This window comes from Lepeophtheirus salmonis, chromosome 4 (genome assembly GCF_016086655.4).
Source record: "Lepeophtheirus salmonis chromosome 4, UVic_Lsal_1.4, whole genome shotgun sequence".
Classification (NCBI taxonomy): Eukaryota; Metazoa; Arthropoda; class Copepoda; order Siphonostomatoida; family Caligidae; genus Lepeophtheirus; species Lepeophtheirus salmonis.
In genome coordinates this window covers 11,365,489-11,393,349 of record NC_052134.2, presented here as the reverse complement: position 1 = coordinate 11,393,349, position 27,861 = coordinate 11,365,489, and the positions used below count along the sequence as shown (strand labels likewise).

At 30.5% G+C, this 27,861-nt stretch overlaps 1 protein-coding gene across 1 annotated transcript in view; it reads right to left on the bottom strand.

Annotated features, from left to right (window-relative positions):
- The window catches only part of LOC121116824 (zwei Ig domain protein zig-8), a 385,771-nt gene that overhangs the window by 155,838 nt on the left and 202,072 nt on the right, over nucleotides 1-27,861 (bottom strand). Inside the window, exon 3 of the mRNA XM_040711120.2 lies at nucleotides 8,908-8,993. Coding sequence (XP_040567054.1) covers nucleotides 8,908-8,956 — 49 coding nt within the window. The 5' untranslated portion in view covers nucleotides 8,957-8,993. The remainder of the gene's footprint in view (nucleotides 1-8,907; nucleotides 8,994-27,861) is intronic.

The window sequence follows — 27,861 nt, the reverse complement described above, 5'->3', positions numbered from 1 at the left end:
CTTCAATACCAACGAGAAAGTCAAGACAGATGTTTTCTTCAAGTTTATCAGGAGTCATGTATTGCGATGGTTGAAGAGCAAGTTCCCTAAAGACAACTATGTATTTATCAAAGACGGCACCCCGGCAAACATTTCCAAGAAGGTGCAGAATTTCGCCTGAGAGAACATGGCTGCGTTCTGGCCAGCACGCTTCTTGCCTTCGACCTCACCCGAATGTCAACGCCCTGAACAACGTGATCACGAAGGAGTAGAACAACTTACATTCGGATTTCATCAAGACCAGGTGTGCTTCTGTTCGTCCCTGTATTGAGTTATCATTCAGAATGAAGGGGAATACATTGAATAAGAAGTGTAGAACATTGTTCATTCACAACTTTATTTAAATAAAAATTGTAAAAATAAAAAAATATGTAAAAGTTAAAAACGCTTTGAAAATTATTTAATTTTTGAGTCCTGTATTCATAAAAAACTTTATTAAAAAAAACCTCGTCTGTAATACACAATGAGATTCCGAGAATATTCTAGGTTATCACGTTCATATTTGTATACATCTACAAATATTTTAATATATATTCATAATGTAAAATCTGTAGAGACCTATTTTTCAGTCAATTTAATATTCCCCGTGTCATTTTCGAAAATGTTATTAATAATTAATTAACATCAGCTCATTATATTAACTATTAACATTCATAAATCATAAGTGAAGAATTATACTTAATATATATTTCCGAATATATTTATATTCTTTTATATATAATATACCTAAATATATGCAAATTGATGGCTTTTTCTAACTTGAGAAAAAAAAATGTTAAAAATGTATTGGGGAAACGGTATGTAGACCATTGGAACACGTTCTTTCTCTCAAAATCAAAAAAAGCTTTATCTATTTTGCATTGCAAATGATGATATAACATTGACTATTTGTAAAATATAAACTTAGGACAACTTTTGTTGAAGATAGGGGTTCGATTTAGAGTTGAATAAATAATTTTTAAATGGAGCAATATTTGTATAATAACAATATGAGTAAATAAAATATAACCTCAATTAAGAACTCACTCACTAAGAAGAAATTATATTCTTCTTCATCATTATAAGTTATTCCAATTAAAATTTTTGCAGGCAAACAGATTGGACAGAATTTTACTATGTAGGATTATTCACTGTAGATGAGCTTTCATATAAACGAAAGTATGGATTTTTTACTCAATCCAACTCTGACTTCTTAGGCCTTAAAGATAAAAAAATCGTTCTGAAACTTTCTTTAAAACCATTTCTTTGGACTCCAATTAAAGTTCTTGCCGAAAGAGGTAAAGTTTGCTGTGCAACAGTCTCTACAGCCATAAACACTATTCTGAGGAAGACATCATATCGGCCCTATAAAGAAATATCATTACAGACAAGATGAAGGGCACCCAGGCTGCACACGGAAGAAATTATTTAAAGGTATGAAGTATAAATAACCGAATTATGTTTTACTCAGATGAGAAACAATGCAATTTTGACAGATTTCAGAACATCCAGAATGACAAATGGTTGGCCACAGATAGAGATAATGTCCCCAAAGTCTTAAAACCTAACTTCTCCGCCAGAATCATGATTTTCTGGGGCATTTAGTGTAACGGCATCTTCTTTGAGCAAAAAGAGAAGCCAGGTGCTGACAGTACTGTGAACTTCTATATGACAAAGTGATACCTTACATTAAAGCTGAGGCATATTTCCGAGTATCTATTTCACCAAGACTAAACCCACACTACTCACAAGGCCCACAGGACCCAAAACTGCTTGAAAGACAAAAAGGTGCCATTTTGGACTGCCAGACCTGGCCTAATCCCATGGATTACTTCCTTTAGAAGGGAGTTACAGAGAAAGACATCTGCTAATTCACAAAACAGCATAGACTTGGTCAAGGCCTACAAATCCATTTTGAACGAATTATTGGCAAAGACGTTAGACAAATTAAAAGATTTTTTTTTTTGTATTATTAGAACTTGTTCATCAAATTTCAAACCTCTTTTTGCTTCCCTTATTGATCAGGATACAGTTAAAGATGACCAGGATTTACCTGAAGAACCTATCGTATTAGTGATATATTTTGAAACAATGCAATAATAAGCAACTATTATACTTTTGAAATAAAGTACCTTAAAAATTTATATTAAATATTATTTTTTAATTTTAGTTATAAAGAAATAGTAACTAAAGTTTTCACCTTAAATTATAAAAGTAGGTCTTTGATTTTTTTTTTAAATTGGACAACATAAAACTTTTTGTTTAAACTTCAGAGCAAAATAATAATTAAGAATTTCAATTCATATTCATTCCCTCGTAAAAATTTCTTTTTGGATGATTTACACTTCAGGGTTAGTATTTTTATTAGCAAGAACACTATTTGTAAGAGGGTTGTCTGAGTGATTTACTCTGTAATACTGATAAGTAATATCAATTTTTATTTGATATAGATAATAAATTTAAATATTAGAATTAAATACCTTATCAAATTTTATCATTTATTCCTAAAATTTGTTTAGTTATTTAATTACTAGTGTATGTCCTTGAAAGATGTAAAGTAACAATAAGAAGTTTCTTACTGGACTTGGAGTAGAAATCAGGATCTGCATCAAAACATTTCCAGCCTTTATGTCCTTTTTATATAAATGAGTGTGTGTTTATTATGTTTTTTCTTCAAGGTTTTTATTTATCCACATTACACACGTATAAATACATACACAAATAAGTAAATAAGCAAAAAAGAAATTTGCATACAACATAAGCAAGCATTTTAGTTTAAAGTTAATTTACTTTTTCAGACCTCAAATAATTTAAAATTAAACATATACAAATAATATAAACGGTAAGGATGTTGCCCCAGAGAAAAAAAATCCATTAAAAAGTCTTAAGTCAGTCATTCCAAAAGCTTACCACAATCCCCCAAGAAAAGTGATTACTTCATAACCTTGCTACGATGTTTTTTTCTTGCCTGTTAATAAATTCCACGGTTTTATGGTGTCTTTTTGAGGCGGAAGGAAAATATTTAATTATTTAACCGGCATATTCCAACCCTGAGTCCTGCAGTCGCAGAATCTTTAATGAGAATACAATGTATCTTGATGCAGCATATAAAATAATCTTCCTCAATTCCACACCATAAATGATTGATCCTCAGCTAGTTTTTGGGCTATGAAAACCTTGCAATTACTTAAAGCCACTTTTAAAGCCTCCTCCTTATTAAAGTAACGGTTACAACTGAAGGGAAGGGAATACCATCAACGTCTAGCCCTTCAAGCTGCCTTTGTCAGTAATTTTTATGTTTAACCTTATCAGTTCCCTCAAGGTATTCAATGTAGGGCTCTCTATTAATGCATGCTCCTCGTCGTTAAATATTTTGCGGCAATCTTTATAGGGGTTTAAAAATTTGATTGTTCTCGTTGAAATATGGAATTGTGATTTAAACTTCCTTCTATCATAGATACACGTATTAACCTTAATATCCTTGTTTTCCATTTTTGTGGTGCGCCGAATATGGAGATATAATAGTTGCAAATCGTTATTGTATCAACAGATCCTAGTGGTTTAAAATTAAATTTTAAATGCCAAGGGACGAGGGGAAGATGTAAGGCTGCCTTTATTTGCAGAGAAAAAATAAACCTTCCAGTAAAAATTTGTTATGTGGACTCATGTAATATAGTATCATGACTTCATCCCTCAATGCAATTTTTTCTTACTCTTCAGGTGCTAGAAACAAATGGGTGACAGCTCACAGAGTCATGTGGAGTAAAAACCTAGCTACGTTGTTTAAAAATATTTTTGTCTAATAATGGCCGTAGTTCTTACTCCACATAACTCTGTGACCTGCCACCCATTCGTTTGAGATATACCCAATGGCACAATTAGATATATCTTATCTCAAAATTAAAATCTTAAATATTGCAGAACTAGTAAAATGATATCTCCACGCCAATTTAGATCTTCGAGTGATATCAATAAATATCTTCACATTTATTTTCAGTAAAATATTAGCTATTATAGTTAACCCCCCCCCCCTAATTGCGATCATGGTCTTTTTTGGAGCTGGGATGTAACCCTGTTTGAAAAAGACGCCGCAGTCAAGTGTCCTCTTCCTCCAACACCCTTTCTGCCATAGATGGAATTGCTGTAGCAGTATAAATATTTTTTGACACTAATTAAGTATTAGAAGGATATACCCACTTTTAAGATTGAATTTTTACCAATCACAATACCAAATGTTGTTAGAGAGCTTAACGATGTCCAATTTGAGTCAAGAGGGTTTTTTTGTCCATTTAATTCTTAAAATATTGACAACATCCTTTATACAAACTCCCTCCACGGTTAAAATGGCTTGTTTGCACAAGCCCGTAGGGAATGGGTTATTTTTCTATTCTTCATAATTAGGCCTGATATATTACTAAATTTTTTTACAGACATTTTATGTTCATTCGGTTATTTTTATAACTTGACTTGTTATTCAGAGTTTAACTATTCATCCATAGCTGCAACAAAAGGTAATGAGGATACAGGGGGTCCTTGCCTACAACTCTTGCTAAGAGTTAGGATATTGTTCCTATGTCTATCAATCTCTATTGTCTATGATCTGTTAAATAATAGAGCTCGGATATGGTTAAAAAAAAACTTTTAGGTAACTTTTTTTACAGCTCTAAGACGAAAATTGTGTTGCATAGTATGAAATCCTTTTTTGAAATCAATAGCAATTTATGGTGGCATGAACATTCTTCTGCCTAGTTGAGTCCAGAGCAATTTGAATATTTCTAGAAACATTGGAGATCTGTCTATATTTAAAAAAAAAACCTTTATGCTCATTTCCCAGTCTTTTGTTGAGGAAAGACTCCATTTTTTTTATTAGAACTCCAGCAAATATTCTGTAAGATTCGCTGAAAATGGTTAAGGGACGACAAGGGCAAGGCAAGGTTCAATTTTCATTCTTTGGAATTGATAAATCCTACCACGCATGAGAAATGTAGGGAGTTGGCTCCTCTTTAGTTACCAAAACTAAATGAATAGCGAACAATTTATTTTAACACAATGTATCAATTTCCTCTCTAATACCATCAGGCCCACATGCTTTATTGTCGTTGAAAGACGTTCTGACATAAAAAAAGATATATCTGATCCCAAAATTAAAATCGAAAAAGACGCAGTTTCGATTCCAAGTCAGTAAGCACTTTCTGACCTGGGATAATTTTTTTCAATATTTTAGAAAATAAGTATCTTGTATTAAACAGATCCCAGAATCTATGAATAGGGTTACCTTTAGTACCAATTTTTCTAGATATTTCTTCGTTGGCAATTTTGGCAATGCTAAAAGCATTCCATGAACTACAAGCAAATGTACGTAAGAATAAAGATCCTCCCATAATTATTTCTTCAATACCCTTTACTATGCATCTATCTTCTTCTTCTTTTATTGATATAGAAAGGCTTGTATCTCGAATGATATGCAATAGTTTATTACAGACTTTTGCACAGGAAAGGTCCGGCTTATATGAGTTAGCCAGTTTACTTTTACGAGAAGTTTTAAAATGATTCAAAAGCAATAATCAATTAGGGATTTTGAAAATTTTCTTCGAAGGACGAGAAAAGAATTATAATTCAACACGTTAACGATTTGAAAAAGGCTTGAAGCGTTACCTTGAACTTTTAATAGCAGAAAGCATGATTATTCGATATCAATGTATAGTCAATTATAAAAAACCGTAGTCCCATTCTCCAAGATAATATTTTTTTATCCCTGTTTAAAAATCTGTAAGTATCTACCAATTCCAATTCATTGCTGCGTCTATCCAAGGAATTCTATAGATTCAATCTCCGTCCTAAAGAAATCAATGAAGGGACGATCCTTGGATTTCCCTTTACATTGATTATTAAATTCGTACTTTTAGAGTTTCAATGCTGAAATCATGAATAAATAAAAATTGAGATTTTTTCCAAATTTGACTTTTCCAATGAATTTTCAATCCGAAAAGAGTTGACCTCACAAAAAAGGTTCTAGCATAAATTGCAATGCCTTCTCACAACCTTTTGAGTTTTATGTCAAAGACGTGGTGATCTTCAATTCTAGCATGGATGAGTTTTCGGCAATCCAACGCAACTTTGAACAGATTGTTATTTTCGTCCATAAGATCAGTCTCAACCGGTAATCTACTCTCGTTCGTGATTCTCTCCATAGGAATTTTTTCTCGAGTTATAATGAGAGGGCGATAAGGTATGCCCCAATTAATGCTGTGCACCTCACTTCGGGTTATTTTCAAAACCTCTGTTGCAATTAAAGCATGATTATCTGGATACATTTGGTTTTTACTTAACGGACATCTTCTATCAATTCTCTGAGCAACCACCCAGAAGTTTTCCCATCCTTTAGAGTCATTAACTATTTCAACTGATATATATTCAAAAGACAATTGTAAGTCCTTTTCAAATTTGAGTTGACAACTCTCCTATATAATATTAAATGTTTACCATTTTCATTTTTAACATTGACTTCATTTAGGTTTGTATTTACAACACTATTTTAAGACATTGCTTAATGTATTTGTTGTTACCTCATTGGCAACAGGGATTGTAACTGAGGAATTCTTTACACAAGACGTATCTATTTTAATAAATAGATAATAATTTAACAAAAATATGATAACAAAAATAAAAAATGTAAACATCTTACTAAATCAATAAAAGATGCAAAAGTGTTTTGAGAGATGTTCAATTAAAGATATTGTTTATTGAAAAGAGATAAAAGATAAAAAATTAAATTGTCTTTTTTCAAACTATCGATAAAACACCAGATATATCCCTAGTTGAAGGGCTTCCCTTTACGTATAAAATTTGTTGGGCCATGTAGATGACGATGTTAATCATATTTTCTTATTTTCCAATGTAAAATGCTATGTAATTGTCTCACTTTGGGTGGTAAAAGTTAAAATTTTCGTTTAAATGGCTTCCAATATCTATATACAATGGCTTAAGACTTGCTGAGTCGAATAGAAAATGGTCACTTTCTTCATCCTCCATCTGGCAAAAATAACATATACGTTGATTGCCAGTGAAATACTTTACTCTCACATCGAGAAAACCGGAGATTAACCGATATTTTAGCCAATTGTCCGCTAGACATAGCATATAATTATCAATAAACCAAAGCACTTCCTGACAGGGCAGTCTATTTTTTTTTTTTTGCTAATTAATTGCAAAAATGCTCTCATGTGGGAGTCAAATTTAATTTTCTAAGAGTAGATGGGGTTAAAAAAGATAACCGAAGGCGTAATGGTCCTGTCGGTCTTCCAACTGATACAAAGTTCCCAAAAGTGGATTTGTACCGTCCGAACACCATTTTATTTATCAGCTCGTGCAAACAAGCTGTTTTCGCTGCGTAGTTGACTCTCCTGGTTCGAACCGACATGGCAAAGATGGAGCCCCAGGTGGGGAATCCCCATTCAAAAGCTCTTTCAAAAAAATAAACGGGATACTCATCACCCTTAGATAGCTTTGAGTACCCTTTCAGAGTACTCAAACAGTCTTTGTAAGACTTTTTTAAGTCCAGAGTGGGGCTCATCCGAGTAATTTCTCTCGAAAAAAAGGGTAGATGACTGTTCCAAAATTGATCCTCTCTCCAGAGTTGCACAATCCAGTAGGTGTTAAAGGATTTCCACAAGTCACCAAAAAATATGAGAGAAAGGCCACCATATTTTATATATATATAAATATAATATCGACAACGATGAAGAGGGAGAGAGAGAAAAGAAAGGTGAGGTCAAATCAATATCACCTATTCGCCTAGTATAAAGAGTAGCAACGCAGAGGATTAACGCCTGAGGTGATACACCAGAATTAAATAGAATAGGAAGATAGAAGGAAAGAAAATCACATTACAATATCTTGAATGATTTCAAAAAGGGATTTTCGAAGTGCCAAAACTATAGCTTTAGATAATTTGGATGGGTCTTCACCCCACTAAGATATATTGTTAGAAAAAAATTATTCTAAATCCCACTTTAGAAAATAATCACAAAAGAGCAGAAAAAACACGTCTGCACTAGTCAAATACACAAACATTAATCTATTGGTGTTTATTTCTTTTCTCTCACGGGTATTTGCTGCTTATTATTTTAAACGCTATGACAGCTGAACTGATATCCTCTTAAACATTTTAAAATAACAAGAATTGAATGTAGAAATGTTAAAAGAGCAAGGAGTGCAACGAGTCAGCTGAATTAAATGAGCGAGCAACAAAATAGATGAAGAAGTATTTATTAATATTTTCTAATCCGAAAAGTGTTACCAAACCCTCTTTTCCACCTGCAGTGGTCATTTAGTTCTAAATTTAAGCTCTTTGGAAATACCACGTTTTTTTGTACATACCGCACCGACATTTTATATACATCACTGATAATAAATAACTCATATTAATAAATAATTATAATAAATACGACAAATTAAGTTTGTCATTGAGTTGTTGAATAAATTAAAGATTAAACGAATACTAGGTCTTGTTATACTTGTTACTTGTATAAAATGAGCAATATTGAAAGGTATAACAACTTTATCCATATCATTTATATTTTTGAAGGATAATACATTTATTTGTAGACTCAACTATTAAAAATAGTGAACAAACTAATATGAAACTTATATTGTATCTAATTATCAACTTTATTTACGGGCAAAATATCAATTGGCTAAATTTTGCAAAAAAAAAAGTTTTGCTGCAAAAGTTATGGTAACATACAAAGATATAAGTTTAACAAATTGATGATCTATATTTAATAGCATATTAAAAAATATAAATTATATCAAAGAAAGAAGATTTTAAATGAGATAACTGCGGAAATAAATTCAAAATATAAGGTAATTTACTATTGAATAACATACCAAGAGGAAATATGAGGAATCCAGCAAATAGTACACATCGAAGATACATGTTGTTTTCAAAAACTTCTTAGTTGTTAGTAACTTGCCTATTAAAGATATAAAGAAAAATATTGATTAAGTAAATAAATTGTCAAGAAAATACATTTTTGAAAAAAATTATATTGTTCCTTGGGGATTTTCTATGTTTGACCACTGACAAAGATAATCTTTTGAGTGACATCCTGAGACTGGTTAAGCCCCTCACTGACCTTAATGAAAATCTTCTAGAACCATTCACTTGTTGATGTGGCTGTTGGTAAGCCACTCATTTATTGCCATGAGTGTGTTTGGGTCATTGTCGTATATCCATTAAATGACCAATTTACAGCTCCCTTCTCTGAGTGAAGGAACTTATTGCCAAATATATCATTGTATTTAGTTTTTTTCATCTTCTTTTCAATACATCAAAGTTACAATTTTATCTTGAGCAGAGAAACACCCTAAAAACACAATGTTTCAACCCCCGTGCCTGCAAGAATGATGTTTGAGTTATAATCAGCGTATTTCTTCCTCACCAACTTTTTTTTTGTTGTTGTCGATACACAGTGTGTGTAAGCAAAAATACATCATACCTCAAAACTTAAACAAATTCGCGTAGTAAAATTTTACATACATTTTTTGAAAGAACAGGGCCAGAAATCACCCTTTTTACAACAATTTTTGGCATCATAGAGATCAATACTTGTTCTGTCCCCACTGAAATACTGTAATGGATGGTCATGGCTGATCTGAGTATGAAGGCCTTCTGACCTCGTATAGAAGCTGTCATTGAGGAAAAGGTGAAAAATTTGAGTTTTAAGAAACGAAGATGTTATTTTTATTAGATCATCTCTGTTTAAATAAATCAACCATTTATTTTGTCAGTGGACAAACTTACAAAATTGGCAAGGGATCAAACAATCAAGGTCTTCAGAAAAGAAGTCTACATAAAAGGTATTTTTTAATTAACTAATTCAAAAATCAATTAAGAACAGCCACCATGAGCATAATCATATATAAATTAAAGACATATGAAATTGATATTTGATAGTCTCTTGATTAGATTATAAGTAATTGTGAAATGATTTACTATTTAATCTTAAAGATTTATCTATATAAGTAAGCATTTCATCATGTTTTTTTGAAAATATATACAAGATCAAACAAATAAATATTATTACAAGAATAACTCTTACAACTAGCATGATTTGATTTATTTTAATAATAAAATTATCCATAATTGATTAACTTCAACTGTATTGTATATTTTATTTCAATAAAAAATCCACAATCTGTAGTAAAATTTCCCAAAACAAGGTAATTTAAAAAAGTAATAATTTAATATTATTATTCAACAATAATATGAAACCTTTTTGCAACAGTCAGCCTATGTTGTACATAAAACTCAAAAAAAATAAAAAATAGCTTATACTTCAAAGCTTACATAATATTATCTATTCTAACTACGGAGCAAATCTTAATAAAACTTGCACAAATTGAATATGTCTAAAAGTAACAGTTGCAATTTTGAATAAGCTTCAATACTATATTTCAAGGGATTTCAATGAAATGCTTTAATTTATAAATACAGTTTGTGTATTTTAAATACCGAATAACTTTAGATTTCAATATTAGTGATTTAAAGTGTGCTCATCAGATGGAACTGACAAAACTGTGTAATAAAAAGTACAAATCCTATAGATTTCCTTCGAAAACGAACGCCATTTGGGCATTATTGTGTGCCTCTTGCTGGACACTTGCTCAAGAATGCAAATGACTACTATAGGATATTGCTAGAGAGTTTAAATTGATACCACTAATATACTATAATTTTTAATTCAGCAGTTTATCCTAATCGGGTAATTAGAATAGGATTTATTTGGAAAAGCTGAGATTTTTAAGAGCTTTACCTTTTGGGGAAAGGAAATGTGGGCTCTTAGTTTAGCTGATATGAACACCTAGGACTACTATGTGTGGGACGTCATGGCAAGAGAGTCAAATAAACGGGCACAACACACTGTTGATTCCTTGCTGGGTTCCATTCTTCTTGTAGTTGCCAACATGGACATTAAGTTCCTCATCAATGTCTGTGCCATGTTCAGATCCAGGTTGGAGGCTGTGGTTGAAGCTGGAGGTGGTTGGTTTGAGTTATTGATTTCACTCACGACATTTATATTGAAGAGAAACAGATTGGTAATTTTCTGAATATATTAAAGGCAATAAATTATAATATTCAGGGTGTTAAGATCAAATGGCTGCATTTTCAAAAATCTTTAAATTGTCACTGATGACACATTTTTGGTGGATTTGTTAGAAAAATATATTGAATTGTACAAATAAATATTGAAAAAGTGCTCATTTTTATGGATCTGCCTTCAGCAACAGTTACAACCTGGGTATGGTCTTGCAAAGAGGAGCAGGCGTTGACCTGGTAGTTCTTAGGCATGTTGGTCATTGTCTTCTGGATGGAGGCAATCATAGAGTCCTTGATGGCATCTGATGTTACATTTGTTTTCAATTCAACGTAGCCCTAGACAAAATAATCTATGAAATTAAGAAGTGGAGCGCAGGAGGTCAATTTACTTCAAAATAAAGTCATAGCAGTACTCACTCAGCCACAGCAGCGACCTCTCTGAGACATCATAATGCTCTAAGTCTTGTTTTTCAGACCCATGGTACACATTTTGACACTTTTGTGATACCCTGACTTGAAAACTTTATGTTGTTGTGCAAATTAAATCTTCAGTATATCTGGTACATGATGCCTACAACTTCACTAAAGTTTGTTGTTACAACAACGTTAGTTCGGACGAAAAATACACTCTATGAAACAACTGCATCATAAAAAAACAGCGCCGGGGCGCACTAGCTCTTATCTGATCTTAACTCCCTGTTTTTTTTATTATTAAAATTCACTGATTTGAAAAATATAAAGGAAATAATTTATGATTTGGTGTCTTTAAAATATATAAAAAAATGCAACAAGGGGCCCCTTTAATTGTACAAGAATGTTTTGTTCTTATTAATTAACCTCTATTTAAATTTAATCTAATATATTTTACAAGAGCTATATTTTTATTCAATGTGTTGCTCAGTTAATTAGCATGTTATTGTTGTGTTCTATTCAATTTTTAACCTATTGTTTTATAACTTTGCACATATAATCAAAATTTTGATTCTTTCATAATTATTAAATTAAAAAATATTATTATATGTAATAGATAAATCAGGAAAACATCAGAGGCTTCTGCAGGGGGTAAACTGGAGGAGCTGTAGCCTTCCCCAAATTAATAATTGTTTTGCTTATTAAAAGAAAATGGAATATTTAATTTTTTTTTTTCAAAAATTTTTATAATTGGAATTTAATTTTGAAACTGTTTTTCATAAGAATTTAATTTTTGAAATGTTTTTCCACACAATTTAATTTTGAACAATTATGCAAAAAAAAAAAATAATCTCTCGTAGATAGCTATGGATTTTAAAAATAATTTTTGAATATTTTTCGATATAAATTAATACCAATTATTTAATTATTGATTTTTGAAATTTTTATACATATACAGACACCTCTGATTATTGATACTTTACAGGGTAAATATTCTCTGAAAACTACATTAAAATTTTAGAATATTGAAATTTAATCTGCGTTGACCAATTCATAAACCTCACTTATTTTACAACTTATAATTTTTAAAAATTAAATTTGTAAAGCTTTTTATGGTATTATTAATTAAGTAAAGCTTTAAATTCCAGGGAAAAAGCTGTTTCTAGAGTTTAATTTTTTTTTTTTGAACAAATTGTATATATTTTTTTTTAGTTTTTATTCAACTTCGAAGAACTAGGAAAAGTATTGTAAAATAAGAATGATACACGACTAATAAATTATATATTGATGAAATAATATTAAGTGCCCAGAGTTAATAGGAGTAAAGAAAAGAATAATAAGTTACGTAACTCTTTGTCAAAAATTTGGCCTATTAAAAAATTATCAAAAGGGAAATATTCAATAAATTTTAAAAAAGCTTTGCAGAAAAAAGGTATCGAGTAAGAATATCTTATTTTAGTAATATTAATCAATTTAATATTTAAACTCTAATGTAAGCCTACGTCTTAGACCCACAATATAAACCCATATATATATATTTACTCAGAAAGCAAAGTTTATCTTTATAAATATATTTTATAATGAAAAAAAGTCATTTTTGAACAAAGAAATAATAATGTAAAGGGTGGTTCAGATCACTTGACATAATCTTTGAATGCTTATAATGAACGAACTAAACAGGGTAGAACCTTTTTTTTTTTAACTATTTGAAAGCTTCATTTAATAAAATTCATTATTCATTAATAAATTCACCTTTCATGATAACCTAGGCAATATGCTTTGGGAGCCCGAACGACATCATACAGGTGCAACATTGCCACTGTACGAGTAGTTGACTTCTTCAAGACCTCCTCCGAAGAATGGTTCTTGGTGTGAGCCTCATGCTCAACTTCCTTCAGAGATAGAAATTGCATAGGTTCAGGTCTGGGCTGATTGCAGACGAAAAATCTTGGCTCCATAAGTATGGAAATTGTCTGGCTAGGACATCCTGCACTTTTTTTTGCCTTGTGGGCCGGTGCGCTGTCTTGTTTGAAGGTGCAATTTCTTCCTTGGGCTACTCCATCCATCCAGGGAATTTAAATGTTATTGTGCACAGTCAGAACCAGTACAATAACATAACTGGATCTGTACGATCACCTTGTAGTCAAATAAACAAAATTTATAGGCGTTTTGTATGTAGTATTGAGCGTGTATATATAGTGTTCTGTATTTATATGTTACTTATAAATATCATATATTATACTTGATTTAGTCATATTAATGAAAATAGGCAGGTGTTTTCATGTAGCATCGAGAGGGTGTAGCTAAGGCTCTGTTTCATTAGACATAAGGTCATTTTTTATTTTTTCTGAAGCTCTTATTATTTCTATTTTATTCTTGAGGAGATAACACCTTGAAAAAACTATGTGTGATTGTGCTCGTGAAAAACGTTGATCAGGACACTGAGGAGTTTCATGACAGATTGTACAGATACAAAAAAAGTATAATTGTAAATTTCAAGAATTTACATGTTATTAAATACTTTTAGATCTGGAAAATTTAAAAAGTGTTTTTTTTTTATTTTACCAAAATTTGCCTACTATATAAAATAATCAATAACATAAGCAGTCTCTGCTTATGTCGATAAATGACAAAGATAATACTGAAGATTTGTGAGAAAATGGTACATATAATTCCTTGTCAGAGACAAAGAATTTTAAATTTTCAATATCGAAGTAATTCATCCTTATGACCTACAAGATACAGGGTCGGAATAGTGTATATATCTTTTTTCTCATTGCTGCTTGCAACTTATCTTTAAAAAATCGTACAAAAGCTAAACCGCTTAGATTTTTAGGAGTACATTTTCATGTTTCTGGTTTTTTTTATATTGGATATTGTCTGTGCTTAGAATTTACAGATCTATAAATAAACGTCTACATCTTATGATTTGCAAGAATAGTCATATACTCTATCCTACTTGTCAAGATACTGTTGTTATACAAAATAATCTGATGGTTTATTCAAACAAACATAGTACTTGTATACTGAAATATTTTGAAATAGTAATGCAATTAATTACTTAGGTTACGATTAGCAAAGTAGTTCTTTATTAGTATTTTAATGCCGCTTTGTAATTAATAGAGCAAATTTTTTATTCACAAAAAGATTATTTGTATTAAAAAAAAGCATTTGTTCTTCAAAAAAGTCTCCATTTTTGTAATTTAAATTGTGACTGAATTAATTTTCCAAAAAAGATCAAAAAAATTTAAAAATTTGAGAGTAAGACCTATGCTATTTTAAATTATAATTAATCTACGCTTATTACATATTGAAAATTAGAATCCTGTCGATTAAATAATCGTATAACTAAATTTACAAAGTTTGTTTTTTCAAAATGACTAACCTTTTTGTACAATCTTTGTTTACAATGAAATATATTTCAATTATTGACATAAAACGTCAATAACATTATTACAAAAGAAATCAAAATACTAATAATTGAAAACCAAATAATATAAGTAAAATTTTACAATTTTGTACATCTTAATTGAATTCTTAGTAAAATATACGTAAGACCCTAGCAAATCATACTTAGTAGTGTTATGGATTTGAAAAGTTTATATTTAATTATTTTTATTACAATTAAACAAAATTGTCCAATCTGGAAAGTAAAAAGAATTTTTAATTTCAAAAATTTAAATTTATCAAAATATTCGAATTTATTGTTTCTTTTATATAGTTTCTACCTTTTTCAAATTGTCTATTAAGTCCACATACTATAAGTATATTTCTCTCTATTGGATCTATCCAATATTGAACCTACTCACAAAGAGTTCAAAAGAATAACTTTTCTTGTATCCATTGTAATGCGTCACTCCATCATAAATATCGCAAGTATTACACTCTCTAGAGGAACATGATTACATCATAAAGTACAGCTATTCTTGGGTATGTAGAAAATTAGAGGTAAGATTATCCTTGTGCTTTAGGGAACCCTTGTGATTCAATGAATACTTATTCTAAAAAAAAAAAAAACAAATTAAACATGCTATACACAAATATTTAGATAAGTCTAATTTATTCCTTCTCCCATCTCTGGGAAAAATATAGGCTAAAGACTTTGCAGTTTGAAAACGGTTCAGGATCACAGACTTACGTGTAAAAAAAATGGAATGTTTGACCTTTTTTTCTTTTCATATTCTTATACATTTATTATATCATAAAAATAATTTTTTCAAAATAGTTCCATCAGTATTTCTAAATCTTTTTCAGTAAAGCGCCATTTATAATGTATATAAATCTAATTATACTCTTAACACATAATTTAATACCACAATCAAAAAGAAAGAAATTAAAAAATCATGTTAATTTCGAAGGATAGTAACATTTTAAATAGTCCTTTCTCGCACATTGTAATTTTTATCAATATACGTAAGGATTAAAAAGTTCAATTTATGCAAATAAGCTTCAGAAAAGGAAAGCATAAAAAAAGTATTTCGTTAAGTCATTGAATATTCCTTTTCCACTGATATCCTAAACCTTTCTAATTCTTTGTATACCATCCCTTTTTCAATAGGATCTTTTTTTTTGCTATACATGTGTTGCCATGACTATTCCTATACATACTTACTTCACAATCCAGTCAAATTATACGTAAAACTCGAATGAAAACTAGATATTAGATCGCTCGTCCAGGATTCCATGGTTAGAACTATGAGGTCATGAGGTATGCCGTTGTTTTTACGCACATTACATGTGTGAAACGTATTCAACATATCCCTCAAATAATATTAATTATTGAATTTTTTTAAATTTTCTATCTGATAAATAAACATTTTAATTTAAAAAAATATATTTTATTTGAAAGGTTTAACTCTTGATGTAGGAAGATTATTATATGCAAATATATTGGCAATACATGGTCTATTAGTCCGTTCTAAAACTACAAACCTATACCCTACTACTACCCACCTTGAAAGCACGTCAAAAAATAAGTTATTTACATAGAGCAGTGATTCTCAACAGGAAGCAATTTATACATTTGATGTTGGTATAATTAGCTTAAATTGTACTTTTATAGCAAAACTGACATACAATACCCGATAATCTTGGAAGGGGGGTTGAATTAATTAATTATTCCTTAGTGTTCTACTGGTCCAAACTAATATCTCCTTTTATTCATCCTACGTCTTTATATAAAGTAAAATTACTTCCACGCTAAATAATTCATTACTGAAATTGATCCAACAATCGAATTCAGTGTTCAATGATTTTATCCAATTTTTATATTTATTTAGGACGCAAGGGCGTTAAGCCTCAATACAATGAAATAATGATCAAGTACTATAAAACTTAATAAATGAGGCCACGAGGCTCATGAATGGTAACACCATAAGCAGAGCTTGTCTTCCTCTCCCAGGCTCGCTTCATTGAATTTTTCACACTTTAAATTAAAGCCAATGTTTCAGTGGTGAGATCACAATACGATCTATATATCTCATTATGGATGACACCTAAAAAACCTTAAAGGAAACTTGACTTCGAGTACATAAATGACACACTGATTTTGTAAGTACTGTGTTTTTGGATATTTCCTATGCTTTGATATATAGAGGTTTTTCCATTTAATATGCAATAATTTTTAACAACTACAAAATTGTTATATTTCAAAAAATTTAATCCAATTCAAAAAATTTAATTAAAGGACACCTTATTTACATTCTCAATTAATATAGCCTCCTAGTTTCAAAATTACTAGTTCCAGCCTGGTATAGAACATTGTAAAGCAGTTCTTTACAAAGCTCGGCTAGAGATTGGCTGAAGCAGTGAAGATGGTGGCCTTCAGTTGATCCTTTGTTGTGCTTAGGCTCCTAAAATCTTCCGCTTGAGGTGCCTAAGAACACCAAAGTCCAGTATGGAACAGTCTGTGCATTAGGGAGGCCAAGTATCTAGCTTTCCATGATTGTTGAGCAGGATTTTACACGAAATCACACGTTGTACTCGATGCAGGGGCTTCAAACGCTGAAGAAGAGTTATTTTGTAGGTGTTATATTGAAAAACTTTGCTTTACCAATAGGAACATGGTGGACTTACTACTGTAAAATTCACAAGCAAGACCATTGACGGCCATTTTGCCTCTTCTGCCTTCAATGGTTCCTTAAGCTGACTCAAAAAAATCTTTTCACCTTGTGCTTGGCCTTTGTGGACATTTTGATGTACCTCTTGATGTCACCCCTTTAAAACTTCATGTTGAAAAATAACACATTATAAATTTGCTAAATATTATTTTTGACAGATATCTGAAGCAATTTCTTTATTACATCCCCTAAAGGAGTATCTTCAATTGGAGTAATATCATTGCAATGTTGCAATTTTTTAAATTCAATGCAATCTCCTAAGAAATTCTTAAAATATGGTCAAATAACCTCCGGCATCAGATCGGCCCAGGGTAGTGTGAGATTTCAAACAAAAACACGCCAATTCATCCAATACAATCCCATACTACTGCCAGTACTCTCGCCAATCCGAGGGTGGAGGGTGTTCCACCATATTTGAAGAGGCTTTAATCTCTTGAATCCTTAGCCCTAAATTGAAATAATATTACTCACATTTAAAGATACTCCATTGGGGGATGGAACAAGCAAAAAGTAATTTTCTCAAGGGAAATCTTCCACTGGCAATTTTCTTCAAGGCAGTTTTCTGCACACGTTAAAATAACGGATGAATTATATATATAATGTTTATTGCAAACTCAAAACATTAAATCCATGCATAATGTTGGCGAAGAACCACAAAGTAAACATAGAAGCAGGCATTTTTTTTTACATTTTGTTTTATAAATAGTATATAGTCGTACATATGTTCATTCAACATAATATAATTTATTGTTTTCTTGTTGTATCATGCAGTTAAACATTACCAGTGGAGAATTCATCAGCAAATAAATAATATTTCAACCTTATTCACTTAATCATAAGTAAATATAATACAATGATGGAGACAATAATAGAGGGCATACACATACAACATTTTACACTATATAGAAATAATATTGCTTGGTTAGTTTTTTATGAATTTATTAGTAGTCTCTAATGTGCATTATTCCCTTACTTATGACATGAATTAAGAATTTTTTGTATGTAGTTTTTTATTGAAAGTAATTAAAAAATAAAATAATTATAATTTTACTTTTGTTGACAACTCAAACAAGGATGTGTATTTTTTTTTCTCCTTTAAGAGACATTCACATCTTTTCAAACTTGGTGAAGACGCTCTAAGGGAATTTAAAACTTACAGCAATTTAATTTAAATTCTTCAAAGAAGAAAATAATATATTTATATTTTTATATATGTATATTTTCAAATAAGTCATTAAGAATTGTATAATAGAACAGCTAAATTTTCAACTTTTATCAAATAATGTGGATTATGTCTATAGTAGAATAGTTGTCATACGGTATGTAAGTAACCTATGACAAAATTGTTTTGTTCTAACATATCATCTTTAGGGCACACATATTGATCATATAATTAAAAATAGCAAAAACTCTTTACTTAGTCCATGGATAGCACTTAAAAGACATTTTAGCGACTTTGTATTTACTGATTTTAATATACACTTAATTAATCTATAAAAAGTGTTTTTAAAGATTATTTTTAAAATTGTCCCATGAAACAAACAAAAAAAAAAACAATGTAAGAAATAAAATTTGATATCCACGATTAATACACATCTTTTTTTTCAACTTATCAGAATTGAAAGATGATTTTTTTTTTCATTTTATTATTTACTTTTGCTTCAGAGAGTACATTTTGTAAATAACTTAACAAATGTTTTTTTTTAGGTAAAAATAATGTATATCATATGTAATAAACGTAAAATAATGATTAATGCTTTAATTAAATCCTAATAGACAAAATAGAGTAGTTTTGTCTCCTTATTATGACATTGAAGGAAAATAAAATTTTGTATAGGTTACTTTCTTACCACAAGACAACTTTTCCCAACTAGCCGTAGTTTAAATTCGAGAAAAGGTGAGAAAAGCCCCTCATTGTTGTGAAATTTTATTTTACTTACGTTATTTGAAAATCACACAGATTTTATGACATATTTACTTATGTTGAATACTAATCGTGTTTGGATAGAATTGGAGATAAAGAAATAGCAGTAGTCATGTTGTTCGTTTGCAAAAACAAAATAAAAAGTGCTTTCGGTTGTCAGCTTTTGAAGTTTTTGTATCTGTTCTCCTGTTTCTTCTACTAAAAGTTGATTATTTCAATTAGAATGAGTTATTATTAAACTGTGAATAAGTCTCAACATCTATATTGAAAAAAAAAAGTAAAAGTTGGTCTTACAGTCTGTTTTTTTTTTGCTCATTTTTTGTAAAAAAAGAACTGGATTTAACACTGAGCTTATATGTAAAAAGAGAAAAATTGGGAAGTGCATATTTAAATAAAACAATACGGATTGGGAAATGAAATTTAGTTTACAAACGTGTCTGTGTAGATTAAGCACAGCCAGTGAGTTTTGTAGAGACTAGAATACTCCCTGGTACACATCACATTCATTTTAGTTCTCTCTACCTGATATTGTTTATATTTTATTCATGAGGATAAAATATCTCAGTATTGAGTAGCTACGTGTGAGTTGCTCATGTAAAACAAAGACAAGTACTGGTGATTTATTAGTAAATTATTTTTTAAATTATTCAAACACAATTTATCCTTCAATCTTCGCCGTGCAATTCTGGATACTACCACTGCTTGAATACTAATTCCATAGAAAAGAGAAATTGTCTAACTTCCAACTGTTTTTTGGTCTTTTTTTTTTGTTTATTTTCTGAGGAAAGATTGTGAGATACAATAAAAGTAACCACGTGTAGTATAAATAAACTTTCAAGGCAATAAGAAAACAAGTGTGTGGCTTGTAGTAAGTGAATTTATTCCATATATATACCTAACCATTTTACGTTACAATGTCGTGTACAATATGCAATGAGTGTACATTGTAAAAGTTGCAAATTTCTTCGTTTTTAAATACATTATATTTAATAACCTTGTTTATTTTAGTTAACAACTATTAATTGATACGATGATTTAATAAAATTACATGATTATTATGCAATTGTGACTAATATTACTATGGCATTTATAATGTGACAAAGAATACCAATATTTAAATAATTCGTAATAAAATAGTAACTAATTATCCCGTTAATATTTCGATAATCTATGGAAATATCTGTTATTGCAATTTATCCATCCCAAGTACTCTAAATCTTTCATTTAAATTATTCATCTCTTATAAAAGTATATTTATTACGAATATAGTTCGAATACCTATTTTTACATTTATAATGTAATATCATGTCTTATCACGTCATTAGAATGAAACAATACTTATTTTATCAAATAAACAATATGCAGTCTCGTTAAAGGATTATTGAGCAATTAGTCTTGCAAAATTGATTTATAGGAGACAATTAGGTCATCATATTAATGTTCTTTTCTAGCTTAACGTTTGAATTTTTACAATAGGGAAAAGCAATTATCAAAAGCAATAAAATCAACATACAATGGGCGTAAGTTAATATTGCTCTTTTTGATATTAAACCAGGTTCATTGATAATAACATATAAATATTAACTGAAATAATTTTTAATAATTATATCCTATAATATCAATGATTATTTCTTTAAGCACCATGATCTCTGGTAGGGATTTGAATACCTTGTCCTCATATTTCCTAATACATTGTCTAACAGTCCAATGATGAGGGAGACTCCTAGTTTGGAAACCAGAAGTTGTTGGGGTTGTTGTTCCACCATGCTTGACTTTTTATTTCCTTATGGCTAGGTACTGAGTCCTGTTATCTCCGCAACTTTGCGTCTTTTTAAAGAGTCTCTCGCTCCTGTCCATAAAAAATTGTTCATTTTTTCAATCTCCTTTATAAAGTGGTGGGCGCGGAGAAATTCTCCGATCTGCTGCTGTCTTTTTACCTGGGGGTCTACTGAATTATGAACACTTACTTATTCAATAATTAATTAAGGTGGAGTAATTTAAATTAAATTTTATTTTGATATATTAAAGCAAACGCAATTAGTAACAAAACGAATCAAACTTGAACTTTCTAGCTAAAGTTCTTGTTGGGTAAATTACACTTGAATGCGATTGACGAATTTACATTCGTGCATTTCAAGTAGTTATATGACCATAAGGGTCCATCCCAGAGATTTCAGAGTTTCACAATAGACTGTCTGCAAAACTCTAAAAAAGTGAGTGGAAAGGCCTTGTGAGAGTACAAAACTTTTGACACCAGCACTGAAAGAAATCCGTTGCAAGACTAATTTCAAATAGTCCTTTTAAGTTTAATTAGACAATTTTCGACCTGCAGCCCTGATGTGAACCCCTTCGACTACACATTTTGAGTACATATCGAAGGAAAGACCTCTACTGTCTGTCATCTAAACACTGGGCCCCTCAAAGCCACTGTCAGCTAGCACTTAGATGCCATAACATAGGATTACATCACAAGTTGGTGCCATACTTCAAACTCAAAGCGTTTAGATTTTAATGAACCACTCGGGTTTGGAATGGTCGTTGTTGGTTGACTTATTGCATCCAATAAAACAGCGTATTAAGGTTGATAAATTAAAAAACTGTTTTTTTAACATCCAACTCTAATTGGGAATAAAAATTACTTAAAGGAGCTCTAATAGGCGTAGTATCATTTGCTTAAATGCATTCTACTTTGTTTTATTTTGTTTTTATTGAAATTCGAAGGAGTCGGACTATTATACGATATAAATAAACATTATAGTTGAAATTTAATCCTTTGGACAAAAGATATCATAATAATAATGTACATATTTATAATCAAACGCAACTATAAAAATCTAAAAACAAAACTTTAAAATTGCAAGAAAACCCACATTAAAGTTATAAACTTAAACTTTAAATGGATTGCATACTCCATATCAAGGAAGCAAATGAGATTGTCTGAACATGACCCATCGAAGTTGCCAAGATTGGGAATCTTCATATTGAGCATTCCATACCGGGTAGCGGAGTAAATTAAAAATTGGATTTACTTCATTGGTTAATTTGTGAGAAATTAGTGCTTGTGCATTGCTGGTCCAAATAACAAAATTGATCGTGCAAACTTTTCATTAATGCCTTTCATACTTAAAATTATAAAAGTTTTAAAATCATAATGCATGTGCAATCAGTGAATGCATGAATGTTAGAATTATACATTTTCCAACAGTCTCTGTAAGAAAAGTCAAAATAATTGAATGCATTATTCATTTGGAGCTGTGTTGTAAATGTTCTGCCCTCTGCGATTTGATTAATTGAGCTTCAGATCATTGGCATCTATGCCAAGGCCTTGGAGGGACATGCTTGTTTGCAGACCTCATTAAGGGGAATTTGAATTTTCCATACCAAAATGGATAATTGGATTATTTTCAGTGATATCGTGAATAATAGTTATGTTCTGTCTTAATGCTAATACTTATAAATGTCTTGGGTCAGTTCTCTTTAAAAAATATTTCTTTTCCAAATTCCCACGAAAAATCTCTTCTTCCTTCATTGCAATATCTGGTAATGTGGGTCGAGAAGTAGCCTTATAAACTACCACTGGAATCACCAAGTTATTGCAAAGATCGATTCTTTTTTGGAAATTGAAGGATCTTTTGCCTTTAATTTTTGATTGAATTTTTTGATCAATGGTAAACTAATCTATTTCCCATACTCTACCTAATATTTCAATTTGGTTTTTAATAGAGCAGCCCATATTGTTTTTCTGTTATCTGTGAACACCATGCACCTAATGGAATAATACCTGTTTTTTTTTCCTATTCATTTCCAGTTTTCATTTCTCTCCAAATTTGGTAAAGAAGTTTATGACTATTTCAATTTATTTCAAGCATAATAGTCTCTTTTATATCCAGTAAAAAAATGTTTATAATTTGTTAGGAAAAAGTAAGGGTGTTTAATTTTACATGTTGAAAATATAATTGCCTTAATATCTTGCAAACACAAAATATCAGTGTTTAGTGGCAGTAAATTTTTCAACACACTATGACGAGGTCTTCTACTTTTTCCACCTCTCGTATCAAGAATAATTTTTCTTTGAATTCCAACATTGCTCTATAAATCTTTGAAATTTCAACCATTGTCATTCTTTGTTGACTTATTGCAACCAATAAAACAGTATATGAATGCAGATAAGTTGCAAAATATTTATTTTTTTATCCAACTTTGATTACAAGTAAAAATGACTTTATGGGATTCTAATGGGAGCGGTATGATTTGTTTACACTTATTGTAATTTTATTTTTTGAATCTACGCCCACAAGAATTTTGACAATTTTTGTACCACACATAATCAGAAAAGAAATAAATATACACGTAAGATTTAATCAGACATGCTTTCATTTCTAGCATTAGAAACAAAAATGTCTAAACTACTTTTTTCATGTGTATCAATATCATTTTTTTATTATCGTCAATGATATTTTTTGTGTGTGTGTTGTTTATGATGTTGATTGATGACAGTACATTGAATAAAATGGAAGTTTATCCTGCAGAAGAAGGGAATCTAACAAAACTTAGCACATCAAAAGTATTTTTTTAATTTAGATGAAGTTTAATGAAATTAAAGTACCACTTTATTTTATAAACAAAGTTTTAGATCTCATCTAGTAGTAAGTTTTTTTAGAATATTAATAATATCATTAATTACATAATAAATTTTTTGTAAAATGAGTTTGACATTTTACTAAGTCTATTGTAAATCTAGAATAATGAATCGTTAATTATGAGCCTTTTTTTAGGAGTAAACATCTAAGTATACAATTTGTTTGTTCATTTCTGGTACAGAGTAACACTGAGGAGAAGCTGATGAGTTTTAAGTGTAAAACCTTGTTAGATTTGGTGTACCGGGTGCGTTGATATTTTGTGGATATATTTTTCAGGAAAGTAACTAACGTCTAAAGATGTTCATCTGGGTGAACCAGAGTTAAATGAAAAATCAAAAAAGTTGTTTTTGTCTTTATTGTTTATCTTATTTTGAAAAATTGGCACCTCAGCAGCTATGTACAAGGCCACACGCTTCTTACAGGCGAAATAAGCCCTCGTGACATTGTAGTCATCCGTCCCAGTGCACATCTAGGAGACCAAAATCTTCTTATTTACGTGGTTGTCCAAAAAGAAGGGCTTTTCATTGCTGAAAACTATGATACCGCCGTTCAAATCTTTCTTCAGTTTTATTTTTGATGATTCTACATCTCTGAAAATGGTTCTTGCGCAGTTTAGCTGTCAGTATCTGGACACTGGTCTTAACATGGGTTTTCATGATCGAATTCTCCTTTAAAGTATTCTTCTCAGAAACTTACACCTCCCTTGAGAGCATGTTGGCCGACGTTTGTAGGGTTGGCTTCAATCAGAGCTGGGGCCACCTTGATCTTGGTTGGTGTTCATGTTGTTATTGGCCTTCCTGATCTCTTTTTGTTGATGAAATTCGTGTTCTTCTTCCTCAAAATTTTCCTAACGCTATACGCGGTCATGACATTCAGATTGAACCTATCTGTGATGTCCTTATGAGTTTATTACATGCCTTTATCTTCCCTGCAATTTTTGATGTGCAATGACAAAAAACGACAAAAAAGTCAACGCCTGTACCATATCCTTTAACTGATCATCAGTGCTGTGAAGGTAACAGAGGCTGTTATTTTCTCCATCCAGACTTTTTTATAAACAATATTGTTCACTTCTGCCCTACTTACATATTACCCTCTTCCACTCTGACCTCAACTTCCTGGACTTTGTAGTTTAAATGGTCATAGAAAAATGCAGCACTTTGTATCAAATATTAGTTGGATTTGATATACGATTATGACATCTGTGTATTTTATAGATAAGGTGTACATCCTAAGAAGCTAATAATCGGTTCACTGGCTTACCAAAGCTGTTTTTTGATACCTACTCCGTTTGTGTTCATACCAATGTTTCAATACAACTCATATAGACTGTTGTTGAAGTCAACATCTGTCTTACGATATTAATAAAATATATAAATAACCATTTCCATACACATATGTATTGGTAGATAATTCTTTACAATTTCCTTGAGCATATTTGCTCAAATATAATGCATATGGTATTTCTTGTTCATTTTGTGATATGTATATTGTATAGTACTGTTACTAAAGCTTTTGTTTGTTTCAATTTAGTTAAAATATTTTGCAGTCCTTGAAACCATTTGAACTTACAAAATTCACCATTTTGAACTTTGAAGGTAAAAATTAAAGACTCTATTTATTTAGATATGCTTATTTGAATATTAAATAATCAATACATAGATTACAGATTACGCAATCATTTTTATTTATTTGATATTATCCAAATAAAGAATGATGATATATGACAAATTTACATTATATCAAATATGAATCATAGATGTTTAAATAAGGGGATTTAGTTTTTTTGTCACTTTTTCTATATTTTCTTTGTCTTTGAAGGTTGATAAAAAACATAAATGCATAAAGATAAGTTAATGTCTTAAATCCATGAAAGTTTTATAGTGATGTGAAATGATGAGGCAATATTGTATAAATATTAAAAGAATATAATAAGATTTATATTTTACTTAAGAACTAAATATATCAATAGTGTAAAATAAATCCCCTACAACAGTTGTTCTTGCCTGCTTACTGTGTGATACCACTTTAGAACAAAATCAAGATCTCCAAGTATCAGTATTTCAAAAAAAATTAAATTAATACTGGTTTTATATGAGAGATAGTTGTTGGCTATTCCTTATGAAATGGTAATTTATATCTCAGAAGAGAAATACTGTCTAGTAATGACAAACTATCCTGAACTGCTATGAGAGTCATCGTATAAAGAGAAATAGATATTAGCATGTCTGTCCAAATTGAGGGGCTCCTTCAACACGGAAACAAAAACATAAATAAACATTGATGGTTAGTCATATAAAAGAAACAGTAAGGAACTATGATAGTTAGCTATATTTATAGCAAGTATAGAATTGAATATATATTTTCTTGTTTTATACAAGTCTCCAAAAGTACTCATTTTCACTACTTAAGAAAAGTCAAGAGTTAGATTGTAAGTAAATTGAAGAAGATGTGCGCATCAGAATCCTCTCAACCAGAAAAATATAACCAGGTACAATGGGGGTATCGTGTTGGGCGAGTGGTTTCTTTATAATAAAAGTGACGAATGATTATTATGATTTAAAAGTTTTTTCCTCCAAAGACTCATTAACATCCGTGGATTCCATCAGCTTATCAATCTTTTTGGCGGAGGCAGCAATCATTTCCTCTGTTTTTCTCTTGTTCGAACTCTCCTTAAAGTTTTGGTTTCTTCTCTTCCTCCTCACTGCTCTTCTTTTTGGGGAAATCGGCATCCTTGTTTAGGGGTTCATCCTCTTCTGTGTCTGTGTGTCCATAGACGTCTCTGTTCTCTTCACTACTCTTCATGGCAGAAGATCTTACATTAAATTAAAAAGTTTTGTTTTTTTATATAATGGATAAACTCTCAGTATTGATTTCATCACATATAAAGGAAACCTATTTGATATATGAATAAAAACTAAGTTATACCATTTCTTGTTTGTAATGTGAATATTCTCATTCAAAATGCAAAAAATGAGCTCAAAATGTTTCTATAAACAGTAAAAGCATCTAAAATATAGTTTTTATTTTGAGTTTGACTGTTGCATCTAAAATTGACAGTTCTAATTATTATTTAGGATTATCTATTTTGAAAGGATGTAGCCGTTTCTAGAATATTTATTTAGAATAACAAAAGATATTTAATAAAAAGACAACTGGCAGTGGATGAAAATATGAAGTTGGATTCCAATAATAACATATTTCCTTTTGACAATTTATCAACATAAATAAAGCAATAATAGTACCACCCCTTCCATTGAGAAAATTACATGATCATGATGGCCAATGATGAAAATCCGGTGTAGAATGTATAAAAAAAATAAACCGAAATTCAACACTGTAACCCGCAATTGGAAAAATATTTAGGAGAAGAGAAAGAATAATGCCCATGACGTTTTATTCGATCAGCAACAATCAGCTGTGACACGATAGAAATGAGAAAAACATGTAAAAAATGACATTTGGTAGAATTAATTCAATTTCAGCAAGGACTTACAATTATAACTCCAGAACAAATCATCAGAGTTAGGCCTTGTGTTTTATGAGCACACACAAATGTTCAGTTAGGTTTTGAATATAATTGAATCTATTTAAGAAAATATTTTCATTACTCAGAAATAAAATAATAGTGACAACTACTGAGGAAAA